The sequence below is a fragment of the Salvelinus fontinalis genome, chromosome 18, assembly GCF_029448725.1.
Source record: "Salvelinus fontinalis isolate EN_2023a chromosome 18, ASM2944872v1, whole genome shotgun sequence".
In the NCBI taxonomy this organism is placed as follows: domain Eukaryota; kingdom Metazoa; phylum Chordata; class Actinopteri; order Salmoniformes; family Salmonidae; genus Salvelinus; species Salvelinus fontinalis.
This window is the reverse complement of record NC_074682.1, coordinates 7,405,055-7,429,058: the sequence shown is the minus strand read 5'-3', so window position 1 is coordinate 7,429,058 and position 24,004 is coordinate 7,405,055. Positions and strand designations below refer to the sequence as shown.

Sequence of the window (24,004 nt, the reverse complement as noted above, 5' to 3'; positions counted from 1 at the left end):
TCAGAGATTTTTGAATTGTCAAGAGTAGTTAAACAAGGGTGTCCGCTGTCACCATATCTATTCGTTATGGCCATTGAAATGCTAGCTATTCAAATCAGATCCAATAACAACATTAGAGGATTAGAAATCCAAGGCTTAAAAACAAAGGTGTCCATGTATGCCGATGACTCAAGTTGTATGTTAAGTCCGCAAGCTAGATCCCTGCAATGTCTCATTAAAGATCTAGATAACTTTTCTGTACTCTCTGGACTAAAACCAAATTATGATAAGTGTACAATATTACGTATTGGATCCTTAAAAAATACAACTTTAACATTACCCTGCAGCTTACCTATAAAATGGGCTGATGGTGAAGTAGACATACACGGTATTCAAATCACAAAATATATAAATAAGCTCTCCACAATGAATTTCAATAGAAAACTTATAAAAATAGACAAGATCCTGCAACCATGGAGAGGTAAATACCTGTCTATTTATGGAGAAAGAAAATCTGATTAACTCCTTAGTCATATCTCAGTTTACTCACTTACTTATGGCGCTGCCTACTCCTGATGATTTGTTTTTCAAATCAAATGAGCAACAAATATTTCGCTTTATCTGGGACGCTAAACCAGACAAAATAAAACGAGCATATCTATATAATGAATATGAATTGGGTGGGTTGAGATTATTAAATATAAAAGCACTAAACCTCTCTCTAAAAGCTTCACTCATTCAAAAGTTTTATTTGAACCCTAAATGGTTCTCAAGTAGATTAATAAGAAAAGCTCATCCATTGTTTAAAAATGGCCGGGTGTCACGTTCCTGACCTATTTCTGTTAGTTTGTTGTATGTGTTAGTTGGTCAGGACGTGAGTTTGGGTGGGCATTCTATGTTGTCTGTTTCTATGTTGGTTTAGGGTTGCCTGGTATGGCTCTCAATTAGAGGCAGGTGTTTGGCGTTCCTCTAATTGAGAGTCATATTTAGGTAGGTTGTTTCACAGTGTGGTGGGTGGTTGTCTCCTGTGTCAGTGTTTGTCGCACCATACGGGACTGTTCGGTGTGTTTTTGTACATCGTCATTTTGTGTAGTCTATTTTCCCTGTTCGTGCGTTCTTCGTGTTTAATGTAAGTTCGTCGTCCAGGTCTGTCTACTCCGTTTGTTGTTTTGTTAGTTTATAGTGAAGTTCGTGTTTTCGTGTTTTCTTTAAATAAATTATGTATTCACAACCCGCTGCGCCTTGGTTCAATCACTACTCCTCCTCTTCGGTTGTAGAGGAGGAGGACTACCGTTACACCGGGAGAGACCGGGTTAGTCAATTACTAATATACTAATACTCTTAGTAAAAGTATTTATCTTCAACACGCAATCTGTAGATTCGATTAGATAGATTCGAATTGTACGTTAAACATCATAGAATAGTTGAAAGATATGTGTTGCGTAGAAACACGAAGTGGGTGGCCAGCAGAGATAGATGGGATGTGCTGAGGGAAGCTGAGGGTTGGTATGTGGAATTGGAGACAAGTAGGATGGTCAAAAGATAAAGGGAAAAAAGTCAAAATAAAACATAATAAAGGTACATTTGAATGACACTAAGTGGCAGTGTTTTTACAACTAATGCTGGTTTGCCTGAGGCTGATGCCATGCAGGTGTTTGTACACATGCATATACACACACTCTCATTCAAATAAACACATACAAGATCCCACACATACATGTAATAGTGCCAGACATGCACACAAACATATACAGTTGGCATTGCTCTTATGATTTCAGTTGTCCTTGATGTCCTTTGTTTAAAATGTATTATTTTGTTTTAAATTTTATTGTTATTATTATCTTTAGTTCATTCTCTTGGTTGTTGGTGCATTGGGGGGTTCTTGGTGGTGGGGAATGGAATACATTTTTTTATTTTCCCGGAGGGGGACTGTGGGAGGAGTCTCGAATGGTTGAGGGACAACTATTGGGGAACTGTGGGGGGATCTTGGGAGGGTTCGGGTTTCACAAGATTGTGTTCATGAAAAAGGAAACTATGACATATATTTTATATCCCTATCATGCACACGCACCCTCACGCATAAGGATGGCTCTGTTGCAGAAAGACTGATACATGTTTGATAGTGCCTTGATGCTGTATTGTTTGTCCTTCATGTTCTAATACTTTACTGTTACTCCTTCCCTGTGTTTTTTGTAATAAATAATTTAAAAAATAATTTTAACCGTTACACTGGACCACTCTCCATCTGTTGTTTACTGTTAAACCAATATATGAGGATCACTGCTTCACAGTCATGTCAGGCCCTTAGTTTATTTTACTTCCTTGTAGGTCATCATTTAATTGAGCGAGTGATGGTGGATACAGGCTACCTGTGAATCAGTGGCGGTCGATGCCGTTTAAGATGACGGAGGACGATTTTGTTTTTCTCATGAGCATCGCCTTATTTCTATTGTAGCATATCGGATGACTGTCATTCATATTCCATTCACCCAGCTCAATGTAACACCGATAGGGTTAATCTACTACATGATACTCAAATTGTCCCTATAAACCATCATGAGGTTGCCACAACTTAGCCTATGAATGAAAGTTTACAACAAAGGTCAAGAGAGAAATTTGAGGTGACACACAGTAACACATTCAATACCGCCTTGCACACTACACTCTTGCCTGCATCTAGCTGATCTATGGTGTAATGATTAGTCCAACAGTTGCAAAAGAGAGTTTCTATTGGACAAATTCAGGTATGTTTATCCCTGTTTCGTTCCATTTGCTTCTGTTTTTTTTTTTTACAATAGAAATAGTGGAATGAATACACCCCTGATCACTCGTAAAACAGTTCACTTTCATAGCAGCCATGTTGTATACCTTCTCGCATCTATTCGCTCTCGTCCCCCTCACTTTTTCCCGTCGCTTGTGGACTTCAACCCCGGTGTCCTGGCCAAATTCCCAATCTGGCCCTCAAACCATCATGGTCACCTAATAATCCCCAGTTTACAATTGGCGCATTCATCCCCCTCCTCTCCCCTGTAACTATTCCCCAGGTCGTTGCTGCAAATGAGAACGTGTTCTCAGTCAACTTACCTGGTAAAATAACGGTAAAATAAAAAATAAAAATAAATAAAAATGAACAATACATCAGCTGTATGTGACCAGGTGAAAAAATCTCTCCAAGACAAACATATCATAACTGCTAGACACAGCCTAAATCGTTGTTACCATTAGCTAAAGTAACGTTATAGTTATTTTAGCTATGTTGACTAATGCGTTAGTAAACACGCTATAACCATGCAGTAACGTTACAGTTTACAGTCAGTAAACAGTTCAATAAGCAGTTTAGCAGTTACACCGGCGGGCCCAGGTGTACCAAAAGCTTACCTTGACTTGGAAGAGTTCCAGTGTTGTGTTGGGTAGTCATAGCCAGATAGCTGAAATAGCATCCCTCTGTTTGAGTATGCTAAACTAGCTAGCTAGCTGTATTTGCTAGGAAGTGAAAGTGAAATTACAAATTCTCTCTCTCTCTTCTCCTTCCTTTTTGATTAAATCTGTTCAAAACTGTTAAACTAATGTCTTTATCTCTCTTTGAGTCTACTCACCACAATGTATGCAGTGCTAGCTAGCTGTAGCTTATGCTTTCAGTACAAGATTCATTCTCTGATCCTTTGATTAGATGGAAAACATGTCAGTTCATGCTGCAAGAGCTCTGATAGGTTGGAGGATGTCCTCCGGAAGTTGTCATAATTACTTTGTAAGTCTATGGAAGGGGGTGAGAACCATGAGCCTCCTAGGTTTTGTATTGAAGTCAATGTATCAAGAGGAGGACGAAAGCTAGTTGTCCTCCGGCTACACCATGGTGCTACCCTACAGAGTAGACCTTCATTGCAAAACAGTGTGTTTAATCAATGATTTGGCGACGTGAATATATTTAGTATAGTTTTATCTAAAAATGATAACTTTTTAAATGTTTTACAATTTTTATGAAGTTCACTGAGGAGGATGTTCCTCCCATTCCTCCTCTGAGGAGCCTCCACTGCTGTGAATACCTTTGATGTTCAGCAGTGAGACCTAAAGGTGTCAGCATGCTTCAGTTCAGCTGGCCCCTAGCTGAACTGAAGGAGTGTGCTTGCATTCTCCCTTAAGACCTTCGCTTGAAAAATGTGAAAAAAAATATAGCCAGTATACACTTCCTCAAAATAGCCAGGATTAATCTAATATATCTGTCATTAAGTTTTTGCCGAATAAATCTTAGTGTCGCAATTGTACATCTAAGATGTTTTGTGCAGTATTTTTCTCTGAAAAATTTTACATGAAAACAAGTTGTCTCTCGTTGAATGACAACAAAGACTTTATTGAAGAATCTCTACTGTTGACCAATCACCGACTAACCTCTCTGGGATATGTGGGACGCTAGCGTTCCAACTGGCCAACATCAGGTGGAAATGCAGAGCACCAAATTCAAATAAATTACTATAAAAATTTTACTTTGATGAAATCACACATTCAATATACCAAATTAAAGCTACACTTATTGTGAATCCAGCCAACGTGTCAGATTTCAAAAATGCTTTACGGCGAAAGCAAACAATGCTATTATCTAAGGATAGCACCCAAGCAAGCAAACAAACACAGACCATCATATTTCAACCCTCCAGGCGCGACACAAAACGCAGACTTAAAGATATAATTCATGCCTTACCTTTGACGAGCTTCTTCTGTTGGCACTCCAATATGTCCCATAAACATCAGAAATGGTCCTTTTGTTCGATTAATTACGTCGATATATATCCAAAATGTCCATTTATTTGGCGCGTTTGATCCAGAAAAACAATCAGTGCGAATGCCAAATTAGGTTCCAACTTGCACAACGTGACTACAAAATATCTCAAAAGTTACCTGTAAGCTTTGTCCAAACATTTCAAACAACTTTTGTAATACAACTTTAGGTCTTTTTTAACGTAAATAAGGAAAACAAAGTGTAGCTAGCTTTCAGGTCATGCGCCTCTAACAAAGATTACACTTCCCTCTACCCTCATTCTGAACAGTGTTACTTCTTAATTTCTCAAAGGAAAAACCTCAACCAAGTTCTAAAGACTGTTGACATCCAGTGGAAGCGATAGGAACTGCAAGAAAGTCCCTTAGAAATCTGGATTCCCAATGAAAACACATTGACAAGAGAGTGGAGTGACCTCATCAACCAAAAAATCTGAATCGTTTGTCCTCGGGGTTTCGCCTGCCAAATAAGTTCTGTTATATTCACAGACATGATTCCTACAGTTTTAGAAACTTCAGAGTGTTTCTATCCAAATCTACTAATAATATGCATATTTTAGGTTCTGGGCCTGAGTAGCAGGCAGTTTACTTTGGACACGCTTTTCATCCGGACGTGAAAATACTGCCACCTATCCCAGAGAAGCTAAGCAAAATAGACTTTGGCTATGAACTTCGGCTTGCCTCCAGAAAAAAATGGTGTGCCTGAACAGCCAAAAAGAACTCACCGAAGTCCAACACGAACAGAAATGTCACAAAACGTCATTATAATATATGCACGAACTCTACCGAATTGTTTCAGCTGGTAAGCAGGCACTGCTAAGAAAGCAGGCACATTTTTTACATTTACATTTTAGTCATTTAGCAGACGCTCTTATCCAGAGCGAATTACAGTAGAGTGCATACATTTTTATTACATTTTTACATACTGAGACAAGGATATCCCTACCGGCCAAACCCTCACTAACCCGGACGACGCTATGCCAATTGTGCGTCGCCCCACGGACCTCCCGGTTGCGGCCGGCTGCGACAGAGCCTGGGCGCGAACCCAGCCCAGCCTGGGCGCGAACCCAGAGACTCTACTGCGATGCAGTGCCCTAGACCACTGCGCCACCTGGGAGGCCCGGGAGGCACTGTACTGTAGTCATCCCTATGAATGAGGAGAGTGTTGACTCAACATGTGGCCAACTTCAGGTCCCTCAACACATCCGGATCGAACTGTACCTACATCACACGACTGTTTGATTATGCGGTTAGGCTGATGGGGGTCATGTAGGAGAGTAAAGGGGGTAGAGGGAGAAGAGATCAGAGTGAGACAAATTAAATATGTAGGGCTACCTCCTATGAAAGGGGGTAGGGGAGAAGAGATCAGAGTGAGACAAATTAAATATGTAGAGCTACCTCCTATATATGGTAATGAAGAGTGGAAGAGTGTTAATGATGCAGGACTTCCAAAAGGCTTCCCTGTGTGAATGGGATCAGAGACTGCTGTTGGAGATGTTCATTACTGCACATTACGCGTAAGAAGTGTGTGTTTGTGAGCATCCCATCATGCTTGGCTCACTCAGGGCTTTGCTTACAGCCAGGCTGAGGAGGCTGGAGAATACACCCCTCCTTGTTGCTACTGTATAGCCCTGTGGTGGTGGAATCAGCTGGGAGCGTTCAAGGTGCCTATGGCAGCACATAAGCCCCAGGACTGTCACAGCCACGTCCCTCATGCTCCCTGCCACGTCCACAGGAGCTTGCTTTGATCACAGCCCTCTGCCACTTTGCTTGTGTGAAATACCCATAACTGAGCCACCAGTCTTCATGGTGAATCATGCAACTACAGTACAGGGAGGGATCTGAGATACAGAGAAGAAATTGTTGGAAGCGGCTGTCTTATCTTATTTTTTATGAATTATGATTTGTCACATGCACCAAATACAATAGGTGTAGTAAACCTTACTAAATGTAAACCTTACTAAATAAATGTGTACCGTAGAGCCCTTAAAAAAAAATTGCTAAACTAAAGGGAAAGGAAAAATAGTAACACAATAAAATAGCAATAACGAGGCTATATACAAGGGGTACCAGTACTGAGTCAATATGCCGGGGTACAGTGTAGTTGCGGTAATTGAGGTAACATGTAGGTGGGGGTAAAGTGATTAGGCATAGATAATAACAGAGTAGCAGCAACATATATGAAGAGTGGGAGGGAATGTTAATGTGTGTGTGTGTGTGTGTGTGTGTGTGTGTGTGTGTGTGTGTGTGTGTGTGTGTGTGTGTGTGTGTGTGTGTGTGTGTGTGTGTGTGTGTGTGTGTGTGTGTGTGTGTGTGTGTGTTGGACTGTCAGTGTAGAATGTGTGAGTCTGTGGTAAGAATCCAGTGAGTGTACATAGAGCCTGGGTAAGAGAGTTGGTGCAATATTTTTATATACACTGCTCAAAAAAATAAAGGGAACACTTAAACAACACAATGTAACTCCAAGTCAATCACACTTCTGTGAAATCAAACTGTCCACTTAGGAAGCAACACTGATTGACAATAAATTTCACATGCTGTTGTGCAAATGGAATAGACAAAAGGTGGAAATTATAGGCAATTAGCAAGACACCCCCCAAAACAGGAGTGATTCTGCTGGGTTGTTGCCCTCCTACGGCCTCGTCCACGTCTCCTGATGTACTGGCCTGTCTCCTAGTAACGCCTGCATGCTCTGGACACTATGCTGACAGACACAGCAAACCTTCTTGCCACAGTTCGCATTGATGTGCCATCCTGGATGAACTGCACTACCTGAGCCACTTGTGTGGGTTGTAGACTCCGTCTCATGGTACCACTAGAGTGAGAGCACCGCCAGCATTCAAAAGTGACCAAAACATCAGCCAGGAAGCATAGGAACTGAGAAGTAGTCTGTGGTCACCACCTGCAGAATCACTCCTGTTTTGGGGGGTGTCTTGCTAATTGCCTATAATTTCCACCTTTTGTCTATTCCATTTGTACAACAGCATGTGAAGTTTATTGTCAATCAGTGTTGCTTCCTAAGGACAGTTTGATTTCACAGAAGTGTGATTGACTTGGAGTTACATTGTGTTGTTTAAGTGTTCCCTTTATTTTTTTGAGCAGTGTATATACAAATAAAATAAGGGGGTCAATGCAAATAGTCCAGGTAGCCATATGATCAAATGTTCAGCAGTCGTATGGCTTGAGGGTAGAAGCTGTTAAGGAGACCTTTGGTCCCAGACTTGTACTGGGTCATAAGCACTACCCTCTGTAGTGCCTTGCGGTCGGATGCTGAGCAGTTGCCATAGCAAGCGGTGATGCAGCCAGTCAGGATGCTCTCAATGGTGCAGCTGTAGAATGTTTTGAGGATGTGCGCTCCCATGCCAAATCTTTTCAGTCTCCCGAGGGGGAATAGGCATTGTTAAGACCTCCTCTTTACTGTGTTGGTGTGTTTGGACCATTAAAAGGTCCTTAGTGATGTGGACACCAAGGAACTTGGAAGGTCTCGACCCGCTCCACTACAGCCCTGTCGATGTAAATGGAGGCGTGCTCTCCCATCCTTTTCCTGTAGCCCACGGTCAGCTCCCTTGTCTTGCTCACGTTGAGGGAGAGGTCATTGTCCTGGCACCACACCGCCAGGTCTCTGACATCCTCCCTATAGGTTGTCTCATCGTCATTGGTGATCAGCCATACCACCGTCATGTTGTCGGCAAACCTAATCATGGTGTTGGAGTCCTACGTGGCCACGCAGTCATGGGTGAACGGAGTACAGGTGGGAAAGGGAAGTGTGGAGTGCAATAGATATTCCAACATGTGTGGATCTGTTTGAGCGGTATGCGAATTAGTGTGGGTCCAGGGTTTCTGGGATGATGGTGTTGTGAGCCATGGCCGGCCATTCAAAGCATTTCATGGCTAAAGATTTGGGTGCTATGGGGTGGTAGTCATTTAGGCAGGTTACATTGGCGTTCTTGGGCACAGGGACTATGGTCGTCTTCTTGAAACATGTAGGTATTGCAGACTGGGTTAGGGAGAGGTTGAAAATCTGAAGACACTTGCCAGCTGATCAGCGCATGCTCTGAGTACACATCCTGGTAATTCGTCTGGCCCTGCGGCCTTGTGAATGTTAATCTGTTTAAAGGTCTTACAATGGCTACGGAGAGCGTGATCACACAGTTGTCCGGAACAGCTGGTGCTCTCATGCATGTTTCAGTGTTGCTTGCCTCAAAAGTGAGAATAGAAGGCATTTAGCTCATCTGGTAAACTCACGTCACTGGGCAGCTCGCGGTTGGGTCTCCCTTTGTAATCCCTGAGCGTTTGCAAGCCCTACCACATACAACGAGTGTCAGAGCCGGTGTAGTAGGATTCGATCTTAGTCCTGTATTGACGCCTTACCTGTTTGATGGTTCTTCGGAGTGCGTAGCGGGATTTCTTTTAAGCATCCGGATTAGTGTCCCGCTACTTGAAAGTGGCAGCTCTAGCCTTTAGCTCAGTGTGGATGTTGCCTGTAATCCATGGCTTCTGGTTAAGATATGTCCGTACATCCGCTTCATCGGACCATTTCCATATTGAGCATTGGTACTTCCTGTTTAAGTTTTGCTTGCATAGCAGGAATCAGGAGGATAGAGTTCTGGTCAGATTTGCCAAATGGAGAGCGAGGGAGAGCTTATGTAATACAATGATCACAATTGTGACCGACCTCCTTGATTCGGCCATATGTAGCAAAATTCGAAATTGTGTTTTTTACATTGGATAAAATCAGAGACACAAAACTACAAAATGGTATACACTGCATTTGAGGAGCGATGGAAAAGTAATTCTGCTTTGAAAGTTGACAAACTTGTAACCTCACTTTTGAGAAAATGGCCTTTGAATGTTTTGGTACCTATTGGAGAGCTCTTCTTTGTCTACACATATTCAGCATTGTTCACACCCTCTTAAGCTTTAGCCACGCCCATCTCTTTAAGGGTTGATCCGAGCATTCTGTCCTAACAGCAGTCAAGCACCCAAGCTAACTGGCTAAAGTTGGCCAGCTTGCTAGCTACTTCTAGACACAAATGAGAGAACAGCTTACTGACCATTTTACTCGCCCTAGCAGAGCTGGTTAGGCTGTTTTGATGTTATCCAGAGCGTTGGTGACTGCAACTGTGCTGCTGGCAACAATTTACGCTTTTTGCCAACGTTTACTGACACTAGCCATAGTCAACGGGTGTTGAGCGTTCGTAAATTCGTCAGTTATTCTGCGCTCTGGCACACTCATACAATGGTGCTCTGAAATCCAAGTAGATAGCTAGAGCGAATTTACCAGCTACGTCTATCAACAGTTGTCGCAGTGATATTCTATTGAAATGGTTACTTGCATATTGGAGTCTTTTGTTAAGACATGTAGCTAGCTAGCTAGGTAAACAATGAACCATAATCCCAACTCATGACGTTATTAACCTACATGAAACTGCAGGTAGCTAACCAACCAGGTTCAATGTTAGCAAAGCAAATGGCTCTGAGATACGAATAATAAGATCATACACATAACGTGAAAACATAAACAACTTTCTGTCAATTAGAAACGTGTAATATCTGAAAAGGTAACTAGCTACACTCTATAAATTAGGGGTTCAGCAAGGGTTCTTCTAAGATTGTTCCAAGAACCAACTAAGGAGGTTCCTAGAAGAACCTTCGGCTTCTTGGCACTAAAAATGGTCCCCAAAAGGTTCTTCCAAGAACCCCGTAGGAGGTGGGGTTCATCGAGGAACCTCCTTAGTTGGTGGGGGTTCTTGCAGGAACCAAGCTGCCCAACTGAAACACTTGTAAAGAACGTGAGGATCTCCTCAATTTAAGGTAAGGTTTGTCCCATGTATGATATAAATTGATATTATGCCATCTATCTTTTCATATTTGTGCAAATCTTTGTAAAACAGAAAATGGACACAATTCAACGGATATCAATCAACAAAAGGTAAGAATATGTAGGCTATAAGAATATGTTGAAGGCTAGCTGTATTGGGTGCAGATGACTGAACTGTTCACTTTTGTGTCTGTGTCTGCAGGTATACAGACAAGGCATATCAAAAGGTATTTCAATTGGTATTGGTGGTATGTAGATCACATTTACCATCCTCCTTCCTTACATCGTCAATGAATATCCCATAGGCCTCTACATTACCTCTACAAGGTATGTGTATGAAAACCATTATCAAAACAGTTTTTCGTTCACATTCACCACAAAAACCAAGGTATGAATACTGCCGTGTGCATATTTTGTTAATCATCTGTATAACTACCACATTTTTGGGATTCACAGACTTCACCCTCCCTACACCTCTGATGAATATAACATGAAACCTGTCCGATCACCATGCACTGCAAAATCATTCTGGCTATGGATAAGGAGAACATCAACACAATAACATCAACAGGCCAGAGGATATACCCATTGGACTTGGGGCTCTGCTGGGAGTTTAGCTTATATTTATATTTTTAATTCTGCTTTGCCATTAAGATCATAATAAACACTGAGGACTAAAATATTGTGTTATTATTGTTATGCGTAGTATTATTATTATTATTATTAACAATAATAGGGGAGGTGGGTTAGTTAAAAAATGTACCCCAAAAGGTTCTTCAAGGATCCATTAAAATGGGTTATTCAAAGAAATTATAAGGGTTCCCCCACAGTTTAAATTTGAAGAACCCCTAAAGGATACTCCAGGAACCTTTTCTTTTTAGGGTGTAGACTATCTTACTGTATACATCATGGATGGACGCTTCTCCCTGTCACGGTTGCTATGGTTGCCCTTAGTTTGAAGATGTAATCTGGAGACAGGTGTTTTCTCCATCTCCTTAGCTGTCATACTCTAATTCCACTGATTTCAAAACTCGGTCCTCCAGAACGTGGAGAGCAACACTTAAGCAGTTCTACTTCGCAATATAGTTTTGAAAAAGCTGCATTAGACAGGATTACCAACACATACTAACCAGCTAAAATAGACAGAAGTGTGCTATATGGCAGACCAATCCGAACTCATCTCTCGGCATGTCCAGCCCACTCATTATCTCAGCCAATCATGACTAGCGGCCTTTTTCTGTGACTAAACCAACTAGGCATGTAATTTAACAATTGTAATCGTATTTACAGATGGCATTCAAGTTTGTTCTTAAGGCACATGAAAGTTCACATGTTCCAGAAGGCATTTCTTCCAAAAAAACGCATTTTGATTTCATTTAAAAAGTCTGCATTCAGATGGCTCTCCTTTGAAGTAGTGACCCACAACATATGCCTAGTTCCCTGAAATGAGTCACAGTTAGTGAGATGTTTAGTAATAGATATGCAAAATATCCAACTGGCCTTAAAACACAGCCTGAATGCTTGACTTCCAAGAGAGTAAAGGCAACACATTTCTTATCAAAAGGAAGAAATGACCCAATGAGCCAACATCACCAATCAAACCTGAGCAACAGAAGACGCAGCATAAACAGATCAGAGAAAGCAATTAAGAAGTTATTTCTAGGGCTGGGTGGACTGTGCTTATAAATCAGTGAATCCGTGGGATTGGTATGTGCTATGAACAAGGACAGCATATGGATGAAAATGACTTTTCCTATCACGGGGTCAATCAAAGTAATGAATCCAAGTCGAAAGAGAAACTGTTATTGTTCTATGAGCAGACAATGAAATCAACTAATAATGCATCCTATTATTTAGTATGTTGACAGCATAGAGATGTACTAGAGTGCATCGCCTATCTTTGCATGTGTGCCATCTATCCAACTCTTTGGGTTAGAGGCAATAATTGTGACAATTTAGCAGTCCTCAGATTGAGATGGCCAATGGCATTACTTTAGGATTATGGGAACTATGGTGTAGAGGCAGATTTATTTTCTCAAGATTTGCATTATTTGTTTTTTAGTCATTTAGCAGAAACTCTTATCCAGAGTCACTTACAGTAGAGTGCATATATTTTCATACTTTCTTTCATACTGGTTCCCTGTGGGAATCGAACGCACAACCCTGGCGTTACAAGCACCATAATCTGCAAACTGAGCCACATGTCTCTGTCATTATTTATTCATGCTCTTCTTTCCAAATATCAGGGTACCAAATTGTGTTTGAACAGAGAATAGAATGTTTTCCCAGGAATGAGGATAACATTCCCAACTAGAGCTAACATGGAACAAACACCACAGTGTACATACATCAGATACTCACTCTAACACTGCAAACAAACCACAACCACACACACAAGTAGTAAATCACCACCAAGGTGTGGTCCTTACCTTGAAGAGCCGCAGTATGTTGGCCACCATGATAGACACAGAGCTGGACGAGGCTCCGATGACTCCCACCACCCTCTCAGGCTTGGTGATGATGGGTGCCCCCCCGCCGAGACACTTGACGTCCGTCCCATCCTTCTCGATGAGAGCCTGGACGAAGGTGAGTGACTGCTCCAGGGCGTGGGTATCCCGGGAACACGTGTCTAGGATGCGCGCCCCCAGCGTGATATTGGGAAGCAGGGAATGGTCGTTGTTGATACGGTCCAGGGCGAACAGCATGGCCTCCAGACGATGGATCCCCTTCTCCTTCTTCAGCTCCCCGCAGGCCTTGCCTTCGTTGCCCCTGGAGTGCACGGGGAACAGGCCTCCCAGGGAGATATCCCCGTCGATGCGGATGGAGTTGAGGTGTGTGCCGCTCGGGACTTTGGGTTTAGCGGCTTGGGCGGCCGTGAGAGAGCAGTAAAGAAGGAGTAAGAGCCTGATCAGGCTGCCTCTGTGACAGATCCTGCCGGTCCGATGCAGAGCACACCCCTGGGGCTGAGACCCCATGACCACAGCCCAGACACAAATCCAGACACACTCTAGAACCCAGCGGATTCAGGTACACAAAGAACACTAGTCTACTCTATATCCAGAGGGTTAATCTTAATAATAACTCTTGAAGCAGTGGGCACAGAACAGGCGTCCTCTCATGTTGCTTTGCTCTTAGAAGCACTCAATTATAATAGGAGCATGAATTTAGACGGCTCTTCAAAGGATATCTCCTCTTCCTTTCTTACATATGCATCTCCTTCTTTCCTCCTCACTCCATGGTCTGACCAACGTGGTGGGCACTCCTCTGCCCACTGTAACTCACCACCCTGCCTATGGAGATCCCTCACAGGGGGAGGGGGGGGGGGGGTTCAGGCCGCTCAGGTCTCCGGGCTGCTGAGTGAATTTCTGCAAGATAAAGCAAAGTAGAAGCGATGAAACACACCACACAGTGACAGAGGGGCTAGATATGAGAGAAGGGATTCATGTTGGTTTGAGCTTTTCACTGCTTTCTTTTTCTATCTCAACTCCTTTTTCTGCAATCATGTGTGGAATGATGAGACAATTTTTTTTCTTCTCAATCTCACACGCTCTCTCTCTCCCTCCTCCCTCTTCTCCCTCCCTACTCACCTCTCCATATTGAATTTAAAAGGGTTGCCATGGACTCCCAAGGTCGAAAGGCATGAAAGTCAGCTCCCAAACTCCTCTTTTCAACATACTCAGTAAGAAACACTGCCTACTGTACTAGTGTGCCTACCATTGTTAGGTTGCTACACATCATACACAAAATGTTATCTCATGTCTTGATTACATGTCCTAGATCTCTTTAGGAACTTACAGTAGGGCCCTAAAGAGGCACCCCAGTCTCCTTTCACCTCAATGATTAGCTCTTTTTCCATCTATTGCTCCTCTATTGTTCCCGCAATAAAAAGGGGAGGCCGATTACATCACATCAGACCAACTCCTTGAATGGCCTACTCCTTGAAGTTTGCAGTTTGTCAACAAAAAAAACACTTTTTTTTTAACACTACAATACTTTTTTTTTTTTTTTACCTTTAAGTGTACATTCATGTATTTACACTTGGGATATTGTTTTTCAACAGGAAATGCTCAAAAATAGCTGGAGGGCTTCTTTGAATCAGATATTTTTGTTGGTGACTCTCTCATCCATACAATTCTGTTGATTATAACATTTCCCTGTATTCAAAGATGACACTAAAAGGCAAAAACAGACCAACATGTTAAGAGTGTCTTTTATACAAATTCACCATGCTATTGACACAATATCCCTTCTGTTGGATGACATATCAGAGAGGAGGCAGATATTGGATGAATCATCACACATTCTCCTCCTTTTCGATTCTTCCATCAGCCCATTTCCCACTCCTTTCTTCCCTACACCCACAACGCTGGCATATCTGAGACTGCGCCTTGGACGGCATAAAACCGTAGGGATGGTTCCTCTGAGGAGACTGTGAAATTGTAATGATGACATTACTACAGAAGGAACGCTGCTTTGATACAGGAGTAGGTAAGAGGGGAAATGTCCTCAGGAGAACTAGCGTTTCATAGTTAAACCCATAGTGTGACATGGTTTTTTAATTCTACACGCCCACAGTCACTTGTGTGAAGAAAGAGTCCCAAGCTAGCCCAGATGGGATTCAATTCCACAAATCCTACTGAAGGACAGTGTAGAATAAGAGTGTCATTGGACAAGCAGAATAACCTCTATTCGTTGATCTGTAGCAGTGTTTCCCAAACTTTGTTCTGGGGGCCCCAAGGGGCGCACATTTAGTTTTTTGACATAGTCCTACACAGCTGATTAAAATCATCAAAGCTTGATGATGAGTTCATTATTATGTTCTGGAGAACTGCTTGTGAAACAACTTGTGATGGGAAAAAAAGGCTTTTCTGAAAAATTTGGGTCTTTCACCAAATTGTGTCGAAAAACGGTTCATTACTGAGAGCTTTAAGCACAATGCATATTAAGGGCATCTGCTGGGCAGTAATAAATAGCAGCTTCTGGTGTTCATATAGCACAGGGATGTAGGCTCGTGGATCAATTTCCCAATATTGAACTTGTTACGCCCCTGAAAAAGGGGAGAAAAGATCACGAGAGTGATACTGTATTGTTTACTCATTGAAACTTTTAGTGCAATGAGAAAAGACCGCGATTTCTCCGGGACCTTGAGTGGAGACCAGAGCAATCGATCTCAGGCTCATAGATTAAGAGCATTTAGTAGATCACAGATTAACACTTTCACCCACGACAAAATAAAGTAATCAACATAACGTTTACACATTCCTCTCACAATTCGTACCCTTTGTACGCTTGACGGATTTTAACACAATTATATGAATGTTATCAATCTCTATCAACTAATACTGAATGCATGATCTTCTTAACCTTAGATGTTTTAAGATCCTCACATACTATGAACTTACTAATACTTTTTAATGTGTAACAGGCTATGAGTATTTCCTTTAACCTGTCACAAACTCAGTCGGGGTCTCAATTTACAGGGTCTCAACTTACTCTTGGGAGTTAAAATAGTAGAATACACAAGGTACAATTAAAACATTTCACTTAGGGCCCCCAAAAGGCGAGTGCCACTGCGGCCCGTCGTGATGAGTTCAGATTTTTTGTGACCCTAATCCCCAGCAATGTTTCCCATCACTGATATAGAAGTTTCTCCCACATTGTTAATCAAAACTCCATGGCGTAGCGGTTAGTCAAAGGTTTGGAAATCTAATACTCAATTAAAATATGAGGTTTGCATCTTACATTATGCATCCCTTTTTTGCCTCCGAGTTCACTATTTTGGGCCCCAAAAAACGATGAATGCATTGCATTACTTAGGATATGTAGAAGAAAAGCTTTAATATCATAGACGATATTGCGATATGCCTGGTTGGCCCTCTCTACATTTCACTGATATTTTCACCTCAACAATCATCTACACTGAAAAAAAATATAAACGCGACATGTAAAGTGTTTCATGAGCTGAAATAAAAGATTGCAGAAATTTTCCATACGCACAAATAGCTTATTTCTCTCAAATTGTTAGCACACATTTGTTTACATCCCTGTTAGTGAGCATGTCTCCTTTGCCAAGATAACCCATCCACCTGACAAGAAGCTAATTAAACAGCATGATCATTACACAGTTGCACCTTGTGCTGGGGACAATAAAAGGCCACTAAAATGTGCAGTTTTGTAACACAGCGCCACAGATGTCTGAAGTTTTGAGGGAACTTGCAATTGGCATGCTGACTGCAGGAATGTCCTCCAGAGCTGTTGCCAGAAAATGTAACGTTAATTTCTCTACCATAAACCGCCTCCAACGTAATTTTAGAGAATTTGGCAGTACGTCCAACCGGCATCACAAGCACAGACCACGTGTATGGCTGATGTCAACGTTGTGAACAGAGTGCCCCATGGTGGCGGTGGAGTTATGGTATGGACAAGCATAAGCTACAGACAATGAACCCAATTTGCATTTTATAGAGATACTGTGACAAGACCCTGAGGGCAATTGTTGAGCCATTCATCTGCCTTCATCAGCTTATGTTTCAGCATGATAATGCACGGCACAAGGATCTGTACATTCCACAGGCCACAATCAACAGCCTGATCATCTCTATTCGAAGATGTGTCGCACTGCATGAGGTAACAGGTCAAAACAGATACTGACTGGTTTTCTGATCCACGCCTCTACCCTTTTTAAAGGTATCTGTTACCAACAGATGCATACAGTGCATTCGGAAAGTATTCAGAACCCGTTCCTTTTTCCACATTTCATTACATCACACCGTTATTCTAAAATATCTTAAATTGCTTTATTTCCTCATCAATCAACACAAAATATGCCATAATGACAAAGCAAAAACTGGTTTGTAGAATTTTTGCAAATTTATTCAAAACAAACAACTGAAATATCACATTTGCATAAGTATTCAGGCCCTTCACTCGGTACTTTGTCGAAGCACTTTTGGCAGCGATTACAGCATCGAGTCTTCTTGGGTATGACACTACAAGCTTGGCACACCTGTATTTGTGGAGTTTTTCCCATTCTTCTCTGCAGATCCTCTCAAGCTCTGTTAGGTTGGATGGGGAGCATTGCTGATATTTTCAGGTCTCTCCAGAGAGTTTCGATTGGGTTCAAGTCCGGGCTCTGGCTGGGCCACTCAAGGACATTCAGAGACTTGTCCCGAAGCCACTCCTGCATTGTCTTGGCTGTGTGCTTAGGGTTGTTGTTCTGTTGGAAGGTGAACCTTCACCCCAGTCTGAGGTCCTGAGCACTCTGGAGTATGTTTTCATCAAGGATCTCTCTGTACTTTGGTCCGTTCATCTTTGCCTCGATCCTGACTAGTCTCCCAGTCCCTGCCGCTGAAAAACATCCCCACATTATGATGCTGCCACCACCTTGCTTCAACGTAGGCAGTGGTGTAAAGTAAAAATATTACTACTTAAGTAATTTTTTGGGGTGTCTGTACTTTACTATTTATATTTTTTACTACTTTTACTTCACTACATTCCTAAAGAAAATAATGTACTTTTTACTCCATACATTTTCCCTGACACCCTAAAGTACTTGTTGCATGATGAATGCTTAGCAGGACAGGAAAATGGTCCAATTCACACACTTATCAAGAGAACACGTGGTCATCCCTACCGCCTCTGATCTGGCAGACTCACTAAATATAAATGCATCATTTGTAAATTGTGTCTGAGTGTTGGATTGTACCCCTGACTATCTGTCTATTAAAATAAAATAAAAATAGGAAAATGGTGCCTTCTGCTTTGCTTAATAAATTATATATACTTTCACTTTTGATACTTAAAAATATATAATTTAGCAATTACATTTACTTTTGATACTTAGAAACAAATCATTTTAGACTTTTACTCAAGTAGCATTTTACTGGGTGACTTTCACTTTTTCTTGAGTAACTTTCTATTAAGGCATCTATACTTTTACTCAAGTATTGGGTACTTTTTCCACCACTGACCTTAGGGATGGTGCCAGGTTTCCTCCAGACGTCACGTCTGGCATTCAGGCCAAAGAGTTCAATCTTGGTTTCATCAGATCAGAGAATCTTGTTTCTCATGGTCTGAGAGTCTTTAGGTGCCTTTTGGTAATCTCCAAGTGTGCTGTCATGTGCCTTTTACTGAAGAGTGACTTCTGCCTGGCCACTACCATAAAGGCCTGATTGGTGGAGTGCTGCAGAGATGGTTGTCCTTCTGGTAGGTTCTCCCATTTCCACAGAGGAACTCTGGAGCTCTGTCAGAGTGACCATCGGGTTCTTGGTCACCTCCCTGACCAAGGCCCTTCTCCCCCGATTGCTCAGTTTGGCTGGACGACCAGCTCTAGGAAGAGTCTTGGTGGTTACAAACTTCTTCCATTTAAGAATGCTGGAGGCCTCCGTGTTCTTGGGGACCTTGGATGCTGCAAAAAAATGTTGGTACCCTTCACCAGATCTGTGCCTCGACACAATCCTGTCTTGGAGCTCTACAGACAATTCCTTATACCTCATGTCTTGGTTTTTGCTCTGACATGCACTGTCAACTTTGGGACCATATATAGACAGGTGTGTGCCTTTCCAAATCATGTTCAATCAATTGAATTTATCACTGGTGGACTACAATCAAGTTGTAGACACATCTCAAGGACGATCAAAGGAAACAGTATGCACCTGAACTCAATTTCAAGTCTCACAGCAAAAGGTCTGAATAGTTACGTAAATAAGGTATTTTATTTTTATTTACAAAGATTTTTTTCGCTTCGTCATTACGGGATATTGTGTGTAGATTTGGAATTTGTTCTTTTTAATCCATTTTAGAGTAAGGCTGTAACGTAACAAAATCTGGAAAAAGTCAAGGGGTCTGAATACTTTCCAAAGGCACTGTAGATAATTACCACAACTGCACGCTCTGCTGAACAATGCAACACTGTGCTGTTTCAGATGGATAGTTCTTGTATCGAGAGAGACAAACTAAACTATGAAACGCATCTGCAAATTGACATCAGGTTTGATAGAATTAGCCATTTTTAATTTCACCCGCTTTTAGCCTATGCTCTCTCTACCAACTAACCTTGTGGTTAGAGTGTCTGCCTTGAGTTTGGAGGGTTGGGAGTTTGATCCCTGGCTGAGTCATACCAAAGACTATAAAACTGTGCCGCAATGCATCTCTGCTTGGCACTTAGCATTAAGGAGGTAGATTGGGGGCAAGGCTCTGCGATAGACTTGTGTCCTGTCCAGGGGGTATACTTGAAGCCTTGTTCAAGGCTACTTACCTACTCGCAAATGGTTGCTGCCCTGTATGTTCCTGACACTGTTCAGTCTTGGCAGCAGGAGCAGTAATGGGATCTGAAGGAACAATCTCCCAGCATACAATAGAGGTGAATGTGCCGGTTTTGCCAAAGGAGTGGGTTAGTCAGACGATGGACTGCTGCACCACGGGCCAAGGTTCATTGTGAGCATATTGGAAGTGGAAAGGTCCTTTGAATACACTGAACTATCTGCTACTGAGTGAAGTAATTTCGCAGAGTTCATTCACCGCAGATTCCCTTTAAATGCAGCAGAAAGAGAAGGGAGGGAGAGCCCAGGAAGCCCTACCCCCCACTGACTGTCACCCCCCCCCCCCCCCCCCCCCCCCCCCCAAGGGCCAACCACACATCCACAGCACAGGACACCTAACTAAAACTAAATAAAGATAATAACGGAATAGAATTCTATAAATTCAAACAGCTTTTACCGATTCTATAGATATAGTATTTGGAGAGCAATAAGAGAAGGTCCTGAGGAACATTCATGTTATTGTGATAAGCAATGCTTCTGGTATCTAACTATTGTTTTAAAGGGCAGGTCTCTAAAGGGGTACAAGTATAACAGATATTCTCCATTTATAATTTGCTAAATTAAGAGTTGGTCATATTTATATGGTCATATTTCCCTGCAAAAGACAAAGCAATATGGCAACAATTTCAATCACTCAATAACAACTTAATCTGGAAAAATTTTAGATCATATGATGTTAACTTGTTTACTCACTCAACAAAATCACAGCATTGTGTTTAAATTAGCTCAGGGAACACGAGAGTGCATCAATCAATATTGTCGACATCAGAATTCCCCTTTTTTCTCTCCCAGGTTAAGATGCATATCAAGTAATAATCCCACTGTGATTGTGGTGAGAGTGTTCCACACTCACAGTCTGCAGTTTTGACAGTCAGGTCTGTTTACTTGGCCTGGCCTTGAATGTCTGTATCTCTGAACCCTCATATCAACCCACCTTCACAGGTCGCCAGAGACCAGGAAAAATCCCACCTCAATCATCAGTCAGGGATTGGGATAATCACAGGCCAGTGGGATTATGGAACAAAAAATTTGAATCAAACCATATAAACGATGGTAAACTGGAATGAGAATATTAGAAATTGGCATATTTAATACGATTACCATACTGGTATGAGCTGTGTACAATAGCTGTTATTATGATATTCTGATATTAACATTAAGTTAACATTAAGATAAGATGCTTTGAATGTTTCATACCATGTGTTTACAAAACATCTCGTGTATGGTTTTGGCTTACTAATGAGGTGGTATTATGCTCAGTCGAATCAGTCTCCCACACTGAGAAGGCAGAGACGAAGACTGTGTTTGAGGTGAACAAATGTGTCAATATTTGCAGACAGTCCCGAAGTTAGAGCAGTAAATATGCTCTCCTAAATAGTATATTGAGTAAAACAACAGATGTATCATACCCACAAAATGTCACAGACCGCTGTGGGAATTATGTGGGATTCATAGCAAAATAATAACCTTTACTCAAGTTTAGAGGCAATGTTTGTAATATAGAGTGGATTCATTTGAAAAGGGCACAAAATAACCTTTAGGCAAGAGTAGCACGTGTGCTATTGCATACGGCCACATAACTAATAACGGTGATTGAGCATTCAACACCTCATGCCTGGCTGAGCTGACAACAATGGCCTGTTGGATAGTGTTTACTTGTTTATTTCGAATCCCATTAGCTGCTCTTCCTATGACGCTGATCACCATTATCTAGGCATAATGGTGTGTTTTTGAATTCCATATTTGATATTTGCACTTTAGATATTGACATGCAATGCCACAGCTGTATTATGGGGGGGGGGGGGGGGGTTGCTTCTTGGGAGGACCTTTACCCCTTGACTAAATTTTTCAGTAGGCAATATCCAATCCCAAAAACCTTTCCCTCTCTTAGAATTGGTTAGAGACGTATAGGCCATGGAATGGAAAAAAACGACGTTCCTCCTCAACACTTTTCTCAATCTGTCTGCTTTAGAAAATACACTAAACTTCAAAGTGCCCGCATGTGATTTCTTTGAAGTAGCTGTATTTCTCACAAACAGAACGTGTACTTCAGACCGTCCCCTCAAAAAAACAAGAAGAAGAAAAACATTCATACCAACTTACACTTCAAAAGGAAGATGTTACAGCAGGCCAGTCCAAACGGTTTGGCATGCGGTATAGAAAATCCATAAAAGGCGACAGGGAGCCACTTGTAGAAAATCTCTATTTTTGTTGTATTACTTCCCTCTCCCTTCTCTAAAAGCAACACAGCTTTTAGAGAAGGGAAATTAGGAAATGGGTGTATGAGGAAAGCAAGCAGCCAGTGAGAGGCTCTTTAGGATGTGCTGTAGTTCCTCTGGACACAGAGAGACAGACGGAAGGAGGAGCTGTCTAATTGACACACACTACAGAATGTTGAGGCTCCAACAGCCGATCAATAGGAAGGTATGAGACTGCCCTAAAGGAAGAAGTGAATGGATGGAGAAGGAGAGAGCACGGCTGCACATGAAGGGTTGGAGAGATTGTAACATGCTACTAGGATATTTTCATTCCGGATATGATCGGTTTTAGAGCCTGCAGGGCTGGTTTCGACTTGGTTTTTCTTGGTGGACAGTTGGAAATGTGGAGTGAGGGTCAAAGGTTGCATACAGGTGAATGGTTTATAACTTGATATGGTCTTGACAACAGAATATAATGGATGTTTGGTGAACAAGGTCACTGCTTGGCAACTGCTTGTACGTCCAGACAATGTCGACACATCCTTAACACATCTTTAACATTTGGGTTGATTGTTGTTGCACAGTAGTTTCTCAACCATCATTATATTGTTGGCCAATGAAAAAGTGAAGCAATATGCACTGTCTAGATTCAGGCATTGCTGTACGCAGTTATTTTTTTATCATGACTGATACACTGTACAACCAAACAAACACAAATTCTATGTAAATTGGGCATCAGCTTTCGTAAAAGGGCCAATAGATATGTTGGTGATCCAAAACAGAGTATAAATAAAGGTTTTCAGAGACACTGATCCAAGATCAGTTTCTGCATTTTCCCTCTAATGGTAAAGGTCATGATTTGGTGATGGTAAGCTGATCCGAGATATGTGCCCGAGGGCAACGTCTACCTGGAGACGAGCATCAAACAGCGAGTGGACGACAGACTTTTCCGTAGAGCTTCTTCTGTCCATTCCCAGAAAACCCCTGTGCTTAGCTGCGCACAGATACACAGCAGGCGGAGGCAGTAGATCCAGTCACAGTTCTGATTTGTTTAGAGCCTGGAAAATGTGTTAAACGTCAGGAAGGTATGATATTATGCATCAGCTGACTCTCGTGGTCGTTTGATTTCCCCCAGGAAACACTGGCACGATTTGTCTCAGAAAAGAACAACTTTATGACAGCCACACCAGAGAGGAGTTCCAGTTAAGATGTATATGGAGGATATGTTTTCTCTCCAAATGCATGAAAAAGGAAAGCCTATTAAAAAAACGACTGAATTTGAAACAAGTATTCATGGCGCACAATGTAATGGGCTTGTTTGTTGGATAAGTCTGCACTTAAAAGAGGACATTGAGGGTGGGAAAAGGAAATGACTGACTGAAAGAGAGCTCTTTCTAAATGTTCTGTTTACTCTCAAAGAATGCTTTCCCCTGTAATGGAGGATTAGATTCATTTAACTGCGTCGGGTGGAAGATAAAATGGTCTGAAATGTGAGAACTAACCCAGACTTCACTCACCCTGAAGAGTGCTGTAGAATGGATGCATCACACTGCATTAACAGGGGGATGGAATAAAAGCATGGAGAGAGGGATGGAGAAAGGAATCATAGGAGGATAGATAGCCCGAAAGAGTGGTAATGTGGAAGCTTGCTAAGTACCCATTTCTGACTCCATCTGTCATGACTATCCCACTTCAAACCCCCTTTATATCCTTTTTTTTCAGTTCATTTTTTCTTATGCAGTCGTTCCTTTTAGAAATAAGAAACATTTTCTCCATTCTAAGCCTACATCAGGACCGGCGTTATGGGCTGCCCCGTTCCTCCTTGCCCGTCCAAATAAAATATTGAAATATTTAACCTTTATTTAACCGAGACGCTCGCCGACAGAAAGACTCATCAATCTCAGATAAAGCATCCG

General features: G+C 41.8%; 1 protein-coding gene across 3 annotated transcripts in view; it reads right to left on the bottom strand.

Annotated features, from left to right (window-relative positions):
- The window catches only part of LOC129814883 (metabotropic glutamate receptor 4-like), a 330,969-nt gene that overhangs the window by 245,841 nt on the left and 61,124 nt on the right, over positions 1–24,004 (bottom strand). For all 3 annotated transcript variants that reach the window (XM_055868006.1, XM_055868004.1, XM_055868005.1), the window contains exon 2: positions 13,000–13,935. In XM_055868006.1, coding sequence (XP_055723981.1) covers positions 13,000–13,545 — 546 coding nt within the window. In that variant the 5' untranslated portion in view covers positions 13,546–13,935. The remainder of the gene's footprint in view (positions 1–12,999; positions 13,936–24,004) is intronic.